The 15171-nt window shown below is 39.2% G+C and overlaps 1 protein-coding gene across 1 annotated transcript in view; it reads right to left on the reverse strand.

Moving 5' to 3' along the window:
- Window positions 1–3934: 3934 nt before the first annotated feature.
- Window positions 3935–15171, reverse strand: part of LOC132111044 (E3 ubiquitin-protein ligase rnf213-alpha-like) — a 100468-nt gene continuing 89231 nt past the window's right edge. The window contains exons 70-72 of the mRNA XM_059518216.1: window positions 5801–5890; window positions 5545–5723; window positions 3935–4263 (exon numbers count right to left, since the gene is read on the reverse strand). Coding sequence (XP_059374199.1) covers window positions 4110–4263; window positions 5545–5723; window positions 5801–5890 — 423 coding nt within the window. The 3' untranslated portion in view covers window positions 3935–4109. The remainder of the gene's footprint in view (window positions 4264–5544; window positions 5724–5800; window positions 5891–15171) is intronic.

Genomic DNA, 15171 nt, shown 5'->3' on the forward strand with positions numbered 1-15171 from the left:
CTATAAAGTCCCTCCTTCAGAAATACGTGACGAGTTCTGATTGGGCCAGCGGTTCCTGTGTTGTGATTCGACACCAGCTGAGCGCACGCTGCCCTCCTGGAAACACGATTGGACTAGTTTTGAGAAGCAAGTGGGCAGGAGCATGTGCTGGAGATGTAGTTATAATCACAGGAGCGTTTTTACTGACGAGATGCGCATGAAAATCGCATTTGTTTTGTTGCACAGCCCTTACATCTAGTTAACAAAGCTAAACAGCGTTGCCCTTTGTGTAATAAGTTACAGAAACTGTTAAACGCACCAACTTAAATAATAAAATACACTTACCGGTTGTGGTCCATAAACAACGCCTTCTGCAGACAAAGAGGGAACTGCTCCATCTTTCAGGAATAATCTTTGTGTGAATCCTGCATTAAACTGATTGAGATTGAGGAAGTTGTCCTCAGCAAAATGTGCTGCACATAGTTTTACATGTGGATTATAATTTTCGGGAACGAGTTAAACATAAATTGTAACCATTAATCTCTAAGTACAGCGTCCCTGGGAAGCACAAACAAAGATGATTGGACTCCGAGATGAAAATAACAGCGTTTCGACGACATGGAGACAAACACAAACGCAGCTCTTCCTCTTCTCCGTCGGAGCGCAACAAGACCACGACCCCTGTTTGTGTATTCCTGTGGGCGGAGCTTAGTCAAAAAACTGTTTTAGTGACGTCATTACTGCAGGAACTAGAGGGATGTAGTCCAAACGGGTCGTTCGTTGTAGGAGAATTCTGTTAAATAAAACATCTCGCTTGGCATTGAACTTTGAGCTTTAGAATTTTACAGATATTATTTATACTCTAACAACAACATTACACACTAACTAAAGTTTAAAACATGGGATCACGAAGAACGGGACCTTTAAGGTAAAACTTTCCGTTAGATATCTTGGTATTATAATTAACCCTCTCAGGCTCAAATTAAGTTTTAGTAACTTAGTAACTTTAGTAACCTTTAGTAAAGTTTTTAGTACTCATGTATCTGGAGTAATAAGGTTTTTAGTTTTTAACTGTTGCAAATCAGCAACGCCTGCCTTGAGAGGGTTAATACATGTTCATCTGAAAGAATGGAATCTAATTTTTCTAAATGTTTACTTAAAGCGAAAACAGTTTTTAATTGCTGTCTCGGATTGGATTAAACATTGTTTGGCCCAGAGTAAATCTATATGGTTTTATATCCCCAATTTGTTTTTTGAAAAGGGTGGTGAATTACCCTTTCTACTATCGTGTGACTTCAAATACAGTAAACTTCCCTTTTATTATCTAACTTTCATAAGCAATCATTAGAAGCATGGAAAATAGCCTTTAAGCATAATTTTTCTCCACATACTTGCATCCTATGGAATAACCAATCTGTATTGTCTAAAAACAAGAGTATATTTAAAAAAGAATGGGTTGATAAGGGAATTATATTTATTTCAGACTTATTAAATATTAACGGTGAGATTTATACTTATCAGCAGTTTGTTTCTTTTTCAGGGATTGAATCTTCCTGTAGAGATTATAATTTGGTTGTGAAAAGCCTTTCCCCTAAATTGCTTTACCTTGTGAAAGTTCATCTCAGGTATAATTCAGCTGTCCGACTAATTCCTAATCTTGTTATTGGAGGTATTAATATTATGGATATTAAGTGTAATAACTCACATATTAGGAAATGTCTTACTCGTGATGTCAGCTGTTACCCAAAAGCACTCATAAAGCGGAAACAATATTTTTTTATACCTTCCACTGAGAAAATATGGTCGGCTACTAATAAATGTTTACTGCCAAATCTGTTATAAGTATCCCCCTTTTTTGTTTTTGTTCTAATTGGTGTTAAGTATTTATGTATGTTTCTAAAAGAGAGAAAACAAAAAGCAAAAAAAAAAAGTAACGAACTGTGATTTAAAAGTAACGAAGTAGATTATTTTGCTTAATTTATACTTTAAGTACAAGTTAAAGTACAACTTCAAAAATATATTTAAAAAAGTACAAATACCCCCCCCCCCAAAAAAACTAGTTAATTACAGAAACATGAGTAGTTATAATTCGTTACTTCCCACCACTGTGTTCGTGATCATCATACAGTGGCCTGGAGCACTAATCTCTAAGTGTATGAAGAGTTAATTTTGTGTAATTGGCAATATAATTAATTAATTTAAGAAGCATCGGTGAAAAGACACTCATGGTTCTCAAGCTGGTTAAATATATTGGATCAGTTAAACATACTGATTTGGAAAAGTTATTCTGCACCGAAACATTTGAACTAATGTGTCAGACAAACATCACGCATCTGCGTATGAATCTCAACAATGGTGACATTAACACATTCAGATAAACAACTCTAACATCTCAAAACCAGCAACTATTAGCTCACAACAAAATAAAAGCAGTTAGTCATGATTAAAGACGATACTAAGAGAATTCAGCTGCATAATGTATTCATACTGTTAGCCATGATTGAGTTTTGATTGGTGGTACCCAGCATGCATTGCAACATGCAGCTTATGTTAATGGTCACCGTCGTTGAGATTCATACACTGATTCGTGACGTTTGTGTCTTCAAACCTTTCCGTGCAGAATAACTTTTTTTTTTTTTTTTTTTTGCTATAATCAACATGAAGCTAATAATATAATTATAGATTAGACTCTAATGTGCAGAAGTCAAGGGTCATCAACATCTAAACCTGTTAATTGGAGTCATATGGAGGTCTGTAGAGAAATTGTGTTTCTGCTCATCTCTTGTTTCTGTTCTAGTTTATTTTTCCTTCAGTTCTGCTTGTTACAGCAGGTGTTGGTCACTAATGGTCACCTGATGAACATTAACTGTGATTATAAGATCTATACTCCCAGTGTTAATAAAGTCACACTGAAGCAGAGTAATGTACAGTAACTCTGGGGTTCAGCGGTGTCTCTGTGTCTGAGGTGTGTTATAAAGAGCAGGATCTTCTCACAGTAAAGGTCAGAGAAGGTCTTTCTCTCTCATCTGGTTTCCCTCACAATACACAGATGTGTGAATGAGTGAGCTCTGAATGATGATCGATCCAAGTTTCGAGTGAAGACATACAGCTTTTAATAATAAACTGGCAAGACGAGACAGAAGAACACAAGATGATGATCTGTCCCAAATATTATATAACAACTTTATTCAGACCCATGTTAATCATAGAAGAAAACCCATTTCTGCACAGCACTGCTCCAACATATGTGTTGGTACACAGAAGCAGTGTTTTTAGCAGAGAAAAGGATAAAGTGCAATAAACATGAGGTTGGTAAGGACGTAAGGCGTCCAGGTCTGGGCTCATGGTGTGGAGATTATATTTCAAATGATTCTACATCCTTAAAGGAGTCTATACGTACTCTCAAGTAAACAAATAAAGAAAGAAGCAACTTCACAAAACTGGAAGAAAAAAAGTCACAGCAAAAGTTTAGCAATGTGTTGATTGTTTTGAACTCTGAAATAAGTAATGTAAAGTAATGTAATGTAATGTAATGTAATGTAATGTAAAGTAATGTAATGTAAAGTAATGTAATGTAAAGTAATGTAATGTAATGTAATGTAATGTAAAGTAATGTAATGTAATGTAAAGTAATGTAATGTAATGTAATGTAAAGTAATGTAAAGTAATGTAAAGTAATGTAATGTAATGTAATGTAAAGTAATGTAATGTAATGTAATGTAAAGTAATGTAATGTAATGTAATGTAAAGTAAAGTAATGTAATGTAATGTAATGTAATGTAAAGTAATGTAATGTAATGTAAAGTAAAGTAATGTAAAGTAATGTAATGTAATGTAATGTAATGTAAAGTAATGTAATGTAATGTAAAGTAATGTAATGTAATGTAATGTAAAGTAATGTAATGTAATGTAATGTAAAGTAAAGTAATGTAATGTAATGTAAAGTAATGTAATGTATGATCTTAGATCTTCTCTGTAGGAATGATTGCGTATGCAGCAGAATACTGTACATCACATTAGCTCAGGTAAAGAAAAGGCACTGTAATGAGCAATCGTTTAAACGAATGGCATCTGTGATGAAACCTGAGCTTTCCCTGATCCGAGTGATTGGCTCAGACAGCAGAAGCACTTCATCTTTGGTTTCTCTTGTGTCTGTCGAGGACGGAGAACCTCCACGTGTCGGTGTATTGTGAGAGCAGGATCTGTTGAGGGAAGAACTCGTCCACCTCGGGAGGAATGTCCAGATCTTTACGCTCCATGTAGGACACAACAGTGTCTTTCAGACTGGACGACAGACAGAGACGAGTTATTACTGATGCCTTCAGCAAGAGCTTTAACATCTTAACCAGCCTCGCACAGATCTGCTCTGCAGTTTCTGTAGGGAATGACAGCCTGATACTCATTCATTTACTAAATATTCTGCTTAACTGGATTTTTCCCACTTCATGATTACCAGTTTTTGTCTTTCTTAGTAAACTTCATACAAATTGTGCAGAAAAACTCAGATATTCATACAAATGTTAGTCTATAACTATACACACACACACACACACACACACACACAGTACTGGTCAAAGGTTACTATTTTTAGTGTTTCTGAAAGAAGTCTCTTCTGCTCGTCAAACCTGCATTTACTTTAAATAATTGTTTTATATTTTAATATACATTAAAGTGTAATGTATTTCTGTGATGCTCCGCTGTATTTTCAGCATCATTCCTCCAGTCTTCAGTGTCTCATGATCTTCAGAAATCAGAATAATATGATGATTTACTGCTCAAGAAACATTTATTACAATTACATTTATAACAGTATTTTTTCTGAACCCGTTTCCAACATGGATAATAACTAAGAAGCACAACTTTGATTGTTTTTACCTTTTTATTCATCAACTAATTCTAAAAAAATTAACAAATAATTTTTTTTATCAGTTTAACACATCCTTGCTGAATATTAATTATTAATTTATAAGTATTAATTTAATTAAAAAAATTTTTTTACTGACCATACACTTTTGAACTGTAGTGTATATTGTTATAAAAGCATATTATTCTGATTTCTGAAGATCATGTGACACTGAAGACTGGAGGAATGATGATAAATACAGCTTTGATCACAGAAATACATTACATTTTACTATATATTCACATAGAAAACAGCTATTTAAAATTGTAATAATATTTCACAATATTAATGTTTTTTTCTGTATTTCTGATCAAATAAATGCAGGCTTGAGGAGCAGAAACATTAAAAATAGTAATGTTTCCAAACTTTTGACTGGTACTGTATATCATGATATACACATATTAATGCTTGCCATGGACACTGCAATCAAACAGCTCATAAATAAATAAATACAAAAATACAGTTATCCTTCATGGTCTTTTTCAGAACACTTGACAGATTTGGTCAGATCTCTCAAATAGAAATGAAAAGTTTTGACATTTATATGCATCTCAGAAATTATATGTAAAGTATGAACTGAGGCAAAGCTGAACCCCCCTCTAAAAAAGCTGGTATTAGTTGTGCACATGAGAAGGACTGCTGATATTCCTGTCAGGTCTCACCTCCAGTCAGGCTTGAAGGTGTCCGTGGCTTTGGGGTCCTTCAGGACCAGAAGCAGAAACTCGTGCATCTCCAGCAGGAAGGCATCAGCGCTGGACTTGGTGAAAAAACTAGTGAGCAGTCTCTTGTGTTCCTCCTGCAGGGGGTGTCTGTACTCTTTGCTGATTCCCACAAACGGGTCCTGAAGTGCAGGTGAAGAAAGTCATTTTCACACACAGACTCAAAGCAGAATCCAGTTTACTGTGTCGAGTGTCTCACCCTCTTCAGACGAAGCATTGTCTCAGACTTCAGAGAGATGAGCAGCTGCCACAGCGCCACACAGTGCTTCAGACTGCACCGACTCAACGCCTGCACACACACACACACACACACACACACACAGAGACACAGACACACACACACACACACAGAGACACAGACACACACACAGACACACACACACACACAGAGACACAGACACACACACACACACACAGAGACACAGAGACACACACACATTTGATTATTTTATTTGGAATGACAAATACTAATTAGAACAACAGCATCCAAATATTCACAAAGAGCCTATTATGTTTCACCTGACAATAAAGACAATGCAAGTTGCAACCACATTCAGAGAGTAGGCTATGGATAAAGGTGACATCGTCTTCTCCAAACATGCAGACTGCCTATGATTGCTGACACAGAACAATATCTGGCTGTTTGCTTAGAGCTCTTTTTACTCAGTCCAGCAATCTGCAAGCCTCTGACACATAATCTGTGCACATGTCCCAAGCTACCAAAAATAAGAATAACCAGTTTGATCCTGTAACCACACACTGCCAAAGCATTTGTTAATGACTGATACTTTAACATTTTCTCAGAAAAGCACAAATCCATGTAAAGATCAAAACAACAGCCCACTTCCAGGATCAGAATGTTCTTAGAAAGTTCATTGATGACTACGATGTCTGGAGTGTTTGGGTATTCCCTGAGAACACTTCTAAGAGAGCTTATATTATTATCATTCAAGTTTAAAAACCAGCTAATTTTAACAGTTTTGTTTGTATGTATTGCACTTTGTCCAGATACTTTGTGCAGTTCTTGAGCTGTTATGTTTACGATGCGATCATGACGCGCGATGTAAAGTGCTTTAAACGCGGGGCATCCGTTCAGTATATGCGCTGTGGATTCCATTATCTTATCGCTGTGTAGTAAGCAGAATGGTTCGTGGTGTTTTGGGAACCACAAAGAGAGGTTGTATTTGGTCGGGAGAGTTTGCAGCCGAGCTTTAATAACACATTTTAAGATATCTTCGTTGATGGTTGAATTTTGTAACGCAGAGTGTGAGACTGTATGATCCGCGCTCTGCAGACATGCAAGTTTCCCTTGAAGACGCAGGTTAACCCAGTAATCGTGCTGTTGTGCTTGAAAGTATTGGAGGATTTCATACCTGCACGTCCGGCTATTCAACCTCTCACTGGTTCCAGTGTGATGGATAGATGCCTCAGCATACACATTAGGATCCATAATCTGCCCCTGACTGATATTCACCTGCTCCCCACCAGTATGTGCCCAGTTCAGCTGTATGTTGTTATTGCTGCACAAATCATTCAGATCGGGCCAATCCGAACATACTCCAAATCCCGTAGCTCTGGTCTCCAGCTTTCCGCTAGGTTTCTTCCGGAAACAGAGGAAACCTGGTTCTCCGTCTGCAGCATAGGGGACCTTACGTTTGCTCAGATCCAGCAACAGTGAGCCCCGGGCAACTTCACGAACTGTAGGGTCATCGTTATTCAACATATGCAGTAGATGCTTTACTCTAGTCGCTGTATAAATCCACTCAATGTTAGGGATCCCCAGTCCCCCTTCGGATTTATTCATAAAGAGAATACTTCTTGTTGTGTGTGTGTTAAGACTTAACCATTTTCTTACCAGCTGCACGGTCTTATTGTTCAGCTCCGTAAGATATTTTTTAGCAATGTGGACATTAGCAAACAGATGATGAATCTTGGAAAGAGCTATATCTGGAACGGCCTGGAGTTTCATACAGGTCGGTAGAGGACACTGATCTATCAAGTCTAGTCTGCTGGAGTATTCTTTGCAGATATCACTGACTTGCTCGTGCCATTCTCCTGCCACATTAAACATATGTCCTAAATAATTGTATGATTCGTGTCTTGAATAAACTCTAATTGTGCTTCCAGCCATTATGAATGATGGAGGCTGATCACTCTTGGCCTTATACCATCTATTACCCCCGCTGCGTCGTTCGTAGAACACCGCACATTTACTATTCTTAACCTCGAGTCCAGACCATTGCAGAAAGCGGTCGGTGTATGACAGCATGTTGGTAATGACGTTCTCCTCTCTTGATACTATGAGGACGTCATCGGCAAAAGCCTGAACTGGGTTTGGAGATGTAATACCAGGCGGGGCAAGGAGACATAGCCATTTCAGCCAGTGGTTTAAGGCCAGTATGAATTTCACAGCGCTCCAGGGACATCCCGTCTTAATCCCAACTTCACGTTTAATCGGTTTCGTTAGTTGATGTCCGCAAATCACTTGTAAAAAGGAATTGTCATATACATTCTTGACTATATGTATGTACTGTTCCGGCAGTTTTATTTCCTCAAGGGAATGAAGCATTACGCTATGTGGTAAAGAGCCAAACGCGTCTCGAAAATCGAGAAATACCGCATAGAAACGGGAGGATTCATGTTTAAAATCATCGATGGCAGTCTTCAAACAGAATACATGCTCATTCATTCCCTGCCTCTCTATGTATGCTTTTTGTTTTGTTGACAATGTTCCTGATTCCACCAGCCAGGGTAAAATTCGGCATAAAACACACTTCATAAATACCTTGTATATAGTGGGGAGCAGTGATATATCTCTCCAGGTGGAGGGATCTTCTGGAATGTTATTCTTTTTGGGGATCCTATATATAATAGCTCCCTTCCAAGAATCGGGAACTTTCCGGTTAATTAAACAGACATTAAAAATCTGAGTTAATGTCATTATTGAAAATAGTTTTGTTGCCTTGAGCACTTCATAAGTCACACCATCTGCACCACATGCTTTGTTGTTCGGGAGACTACAAAGCACGCTTGAGATCTCCTCTGCAGTGAAGTCCGAAGTAACGGGGGCGTCTTTCGGGTCCTCCAGGTCGAGAGCGCCGCACCACGGAGGACTGCCCATCTGTTGGTGTGACTGTGCTGGTTGACATTTCGCAGCATAATACTCATAAACTTTATTCATATCATTTATCGCAGGAGGGGGGTCTGGGTAAGTGCTTTTGTTTAGAATTATATCTATTGCCTCACTCCTACGGTGTTCCCAAAGATAGGCTAGTTCGTTTCCACTTATCACTCTGGGTTCTCTCGTACTGTTGGAATTTGTCGCTTTGTTGAGCGCCGGCTGGATGGTTTCCCGTACGTAGCGCAGCTGCTGATTTATCCATTCAGTGCACGTCTCTGAGTCGGGCCTCGGTGAGAGTGCTTTACAGACGGGGAATTTCCGAAGGATTCTTACGGTGTATTTTAGCAAAGGTATTCCTAATGGTCTCCCATCTCTGTGAGTTGCTGTATAAGATCCATTTCTGTAGTATACTCCAGATAAGATGGTTATAAGTTTAGTCCAGTAACGCGGGTTAGTTCCAGTGAATTGTATTGTTTGTCTGTCATTAATTAGTTTAACATCCAGGGTTTTCCTGAATTCTCTCTCCTGTGCCTGAAAGCACATCCACTCTTGGTCAGAAAGTGGGCGATTGTATTGTTCAAAGTTTGCCCAGGTGGTATACAAATGTTTACTTTCAGGACAAACATTTGTCGGGTCATGGATTCGCCATCCGATGTTTTGGATTTTACCGCTTTTTAAAGCAGCTTTGTATGTAAACTTCAAGGTTGAAACCAAGCACATTGCGATTAGTCCTGATAATAACATAACTGGCTCTTTTCTGCGTTTTTGCCGGCAGCTACGACGGGTGTAGACACACACACACACACACACACACACACACACACACACACACACACAGAGACACACACACACACACAGAGACACAGACACACACACACACACACACAGAGACACACATACACACACAACACACACACACACACACACAGACACACACACACACACACACACACACACAGAGACCCAGACACACACACACACACACACTACACACACACACACACAGAGAGACACAGACACACACACACAGAGATACACACACACACACACACACAGACACACATACACACACACACACACACAGAGACCCAGACACACACACACACACACACTACACACACACACACACACAGAGAGACACAGACACACACACACACACACACACACACACACAGAGATACACACACACACACACACACACAGACACACATACACATCCAACACACACACACACACACACACAGAGGCACAGACACACACACACACACACACACACACACACACACACAGAGACACAGACACACACACACAGAGACACAGACACACACACACACACACACACACACACACAGAGACACAGACACACACACACACACACACACACACACACACAGACACAGACACACACACACACACACACACACACACAGAGACACAGACACACACACACACACACACACAGACAGACACAGACACACAAACACAGAGATACACACACACACACACACACACAGAGAGATACAGACACACACACACACGCACGCACACACACACACACAGAGACACACACACACACACACACACACACACACACAGAGACACACACACACACACACACACACAGACACACAAACACAGAGACACACACACACACACACACACACACACACACAGAGACACAGACACACACACACACACACACACAGACACACACACACCCACACACACACACACACACACAGAGACACAGACACACAAACACAGAGACACACACACACACACACACAGAGACACAGACACACACACACACACACACACACACACAGAGAGAGACACAGACACACAAACACAGAGACACACACACACACACTCACACACAGAGACACAGACACACAAACACAGAGACACACACACACACACACACAGAGACACAGACACACACACACACACACACACACACAGACACACACACACACACACACACACACACACACAGAGACACAGACACACAAACACAGAGACACACACACACACACACACACACAGAGACACAGACACACACACACACACACACACACACACACACACAGAGAGAGACACAGACACACAAACACAGAGACACACACACACACACACACACACAGAGACACAGACACACACACACACACACACACACACACCCACACACACAAGAATGAACACAAGAATGTGTGTGAACAGCACGTCCGATCATGAGATGATCATGAACCTAGTTAGGGATGCACCAAAATAAGAAATCAACACCGAAAATTCAGGATGCACTTGGCCGAAAACTGAAAATTAATTCATAATCAATTATTTAATCAAACGTATTTAATGATCAACTGAAATAACTAAAACTATTTAATTTGCACATAAGGCAGTTTATATATCAACATTTTAATTCAGTAAGTAAGTAAGCTTACTCTGGCATATTAGGTATCTATGTTATCGGCATTAGCCAGGGAATATTTTGAGACCAGTTTCATTCCAATAGGCTAAAGCAATAAAAAGTTATTAGCATTTTAATAAGTGTAATTATTAAGCGTTAATGAATGGTTTATTACTCTTGACCAATAGGTGGCGCTGTTACAAAATTGATGTGGCATGGTCAGTGTGAGGTGACGATGACACATACAAAGTTTGGTGCAAATATGACAAAGCTTTGCTGAGATACAGCCTCAAATGCATTTTGGCATCGGTCCAACAAATTCGTTGATACGCTAAATGAGAACTGTTTCGTATATCGACACGAAATCAGCTTGGTCTGAAGATGATCCGAGTCAAATTTGGTGAAAATCGGACGGTCTAGGAGGAGTTCGAAAAAGTAGATTTTCAACATTAATCAAAATGGCGGACAGGAAGTATGGCCAATTTTGGCATAATTGGAATCTATGTTCTCGGCATGACCCAAAGAATATAGGGAGACCATTTTCATTTCAATAGTCTAATTTATTCAAAAGTTATTAGCATTTTTTAGTTATTTCATTATAACTATTGACCACCAGGTGGTCGACATGACTAACCCTAACTGAATCTAAAGAGACCAGTTGTGTGATTTTTGGCCAAATCATTCAGAAGTTATAAGCCAAAATATGCATTTTTCATATCTCCTGACCACTAGGTGGTGCTGCGTTGAAACACTGCAGGTAGTCTAAGGTCATGCTTATTATAAGACGCACCAAGTTTGGTCTCAATATGACAAACCGTTGCCGAGATATAGCCTCACGTGCATTCTTGTGTATTTTTCATCAAATTTGTTCATGTATCATACGAGCATGGTTGGACGTACCAACTTGAATTTCATAACTTTTTGCTAGCATTGTCTGAAGATGATCTGAACCAATTTTCGTGAAAATCGGACTAACCGTGTAGGACGAGTTCAAAAAAGTAGGTTTTTCGAAAAATTTTAAATAGCGAAAAAACTAAACCTTGCGATTTTTTTATTTTGGGGTTAATTCGACTCTACCAAGAATTCAGAGGAAAAAAATATTTTCATTTTCTGGTTTACGGTTCAAAAGTTATAAGCACAAAAGTATTGAAATTTTGGACAAGTGGTGCTATAGTTAATGTTGGGACTGTCCTCTATCCGTGTGCCAAATTATACAACTTTCCCACAATCGGTTCTATGGGCTGCCATAGACTTGCGGCGGAAGAAATTTAATTAAATTTAATTTAATTTAATTAATGCGTTTAGCAGACATCTTTATCCAAAGCGACTTACAGTGCATTCAGGCTATCAATTTTTACCTATCATGTGTTCCCAGGGATTCGAACCCCCAACCCTGCGCTTAATAAAGCAATGCTCTACCAATTGAGCTACAGGAACACAAGAAGAAGAAGAAGAATAACGCCAACAATTACAATAAGTGCCCTAACCCTAACCCTGGCCCCTAAATATAATGAATATGTAATACAGGGCATATATTTATCAAATTAGAGTAATTTTTTCAAGCTAATTAAAAAAGTTTTGGACATTGAATAGCTTTCTTGAGGTACATGTAACGTTAGTTGTCATTGTATATATAGCCTACAAGCTGTTTCATTGACGTCTTTCCCCAGCTGAAACAATGATTGAGCGATTAAATCTTGGTAATCGAGTTTATTACAATTTTCTGTAATAAAAACAGACCTAAGCCTTTAAAACAACTTAAAAAACATATATAATAACAATGAGGCAAAAATATTTGGTTCAAATTAAGTATCTTTTGATACTTGCTTTTGCAAGTTTTCAAATTTTTGTTTTTTTAGAACACTGTTAAAAAACATAATATATGTAGCCCAGTGGTAAACTTATCATAAGTATTATATTATTATAGTGTAATGAGAACAGGGTGGGTTATGATTAATCTCTCTTACTCTCAAAAATGAGTCACATGACTTAAAAAAAGTAAATGTTTATTTACACCTGATTTCTAAATAAGGAAATATCAATTCATTTTACATAATTAAAAGGAGATCAATATTTGGTCATTTTATTTCATGACAGTAATTAAAACTAAAGGCTAAAGTTTATATTATTTAGCTGAATAATATTACCAAGGGTTTTTTGCAGTTAGCCTTTTATTACTTTATTCGTACTGTTTTTATGTTACTATTTTTATTGGTCATTTGGGTATATACTATATACTATACACGCTGTATAGTCAATAGTGTTTGGCTGCAGGTATATAAAACATGTATAGACACGTGACCTGGTGAGAGACGTGTGAGAAAGTGCTGGACGTTTTTTTTCTCTTCCCGCTGGACCTGTGTGGAGCACGAGACACTGGCACGTGGAGAAGAAAACAAAAACACTAGAAAGTGCCAGTAAAGCTGATGAAACTGAGCGGGAGGCTCAGAGAAGAGGACCGCAGACTCGGGATGTTTGTGAGGTGAGAGACTGAGTGAGAAACGAAGCCGGAGACCCGTCTGACAGAGCGGAAGCGGTGGACGGAGGTAGCCGAGATAGTTAGCCACGGTGGGCGTATGCTGTGCGTTTAATAAGATAACAGCTAATACACCAGTATTAAAGACTTTTTAAAATAAGTTGAGCTCAAAACTCACTCGCTCAAGTCAGCAGCGAGTGTTTGAAATAACTTGATCCGATGTGGATTATAATCACCATACAAGGCAGAAATATTTATAAGCGATGTAAAAGACTATGCACGGTAAACATTAACGTTACCTTAGTAAACATGGTAAATGCAACCACTTGGAGAAATCAGACGTCAGCTTCTTATTCTCTATCACAATTGTGTTTTTATTAAGTAACATATTTATCTGTCATAAGTCTTGTCTCGAGAGTTTAGCTCCGCATAGCATATGTCATCAAAACAAAATGATTTTTTTTCAGGTGCTTTTATAAAAATAGAAAGGGTGTGCACTGCGGATCATTTCAGAAAGATAACAGATAACACCAGCATTAAACACTTTTTTTAAATAAGTTGAGCTCAAAACTCACTTTCAGTCAGCAGCGAGTGTTTGAAATAAGGCGATCCAATCCGATGTGGATTATAATCACCATACAGGGTGATTTTAACATCTTGCTTGGACAACTTTTGCCCACTGTTGTCTAGACCAGCACGCACCGCCCCATCTGCCCCCTGGCTGTCCGAGGTTCTCCGTGAACATCGCTCTAAACTCAGGGCTGCAGAGAGGAAATGGCAGAAATCAAGAAACTCTACCGACCTCAGTGTTTATCAGTCTCTCCTCTCTTCCTTCTCTGCAAATGTCTTCACGGCTAAAACATCCTACTACCACAACAAAATTAACAGCTGTTGTGACACTCGGACACTCTTCAAGACTTTCTCTTCTCTTCTTAATCCGCCGCCACCACCTCCTCCATCGACTCTTACAGCGGACGACTTTGCAGTTTTCTTCACAAATAAGACAAGATCCATCAGCGACCAATTCTCCACACCGCAGACTGAGGACAACTTCACAATGACCGACGCACACTCTTTCTCCTCCTTCTCCCCACTCTCAGAGATGGACGTCTCCAAACTTCTCCTGTCCAATCATCCTACTACTTGTCCACTTGATCCGATCCCCACTCACCTCCTTCAAGCGATCTCTTCTTCAGTCATACCTTCGCTTACTCACGTTATAAACTCCTCGCTTCACTCTGGAACATTTCCTTCAGCATTTAAGCAGGCTCGGGTAAGCCCAGTGCTTGAGAAACCATCTCTAAATCCAGCGCTTCTTGAAAACTACAGACCGGTATCCCTTCTTCCATTCATTGCAAAGACACTTGAGCGAGCTGTGTTCAACCAGTTTTCTATGTTCCTTGTACAGAACAACCTCCTGGACAGCAACCAATCTGGCTTCAAAAGTGGCCACTCAACTGAGGCTGCTCTGCTCTCGTTTACTGAAGCCCTTCGACTAGCAAGAGCAGCTTCAAAATCCTCATTACTCATCTTACTGGATCTGTCTGCTGCTTTTGACACCGT

Source organism: Carassius carassius, chromosome 30, assembly GCF_963082965.1.
Source record: "Carassius carassius chromosome 30, fCarCar2.1, whole genome shotgun sequence".
In the NCBI taxonomy this organism is placed as follows: Eukaryota; Metazoa; Chordata; class Actinopteri; order Cypriniformes; family Cyprinidae; genus Carassius; species Carassius carassius.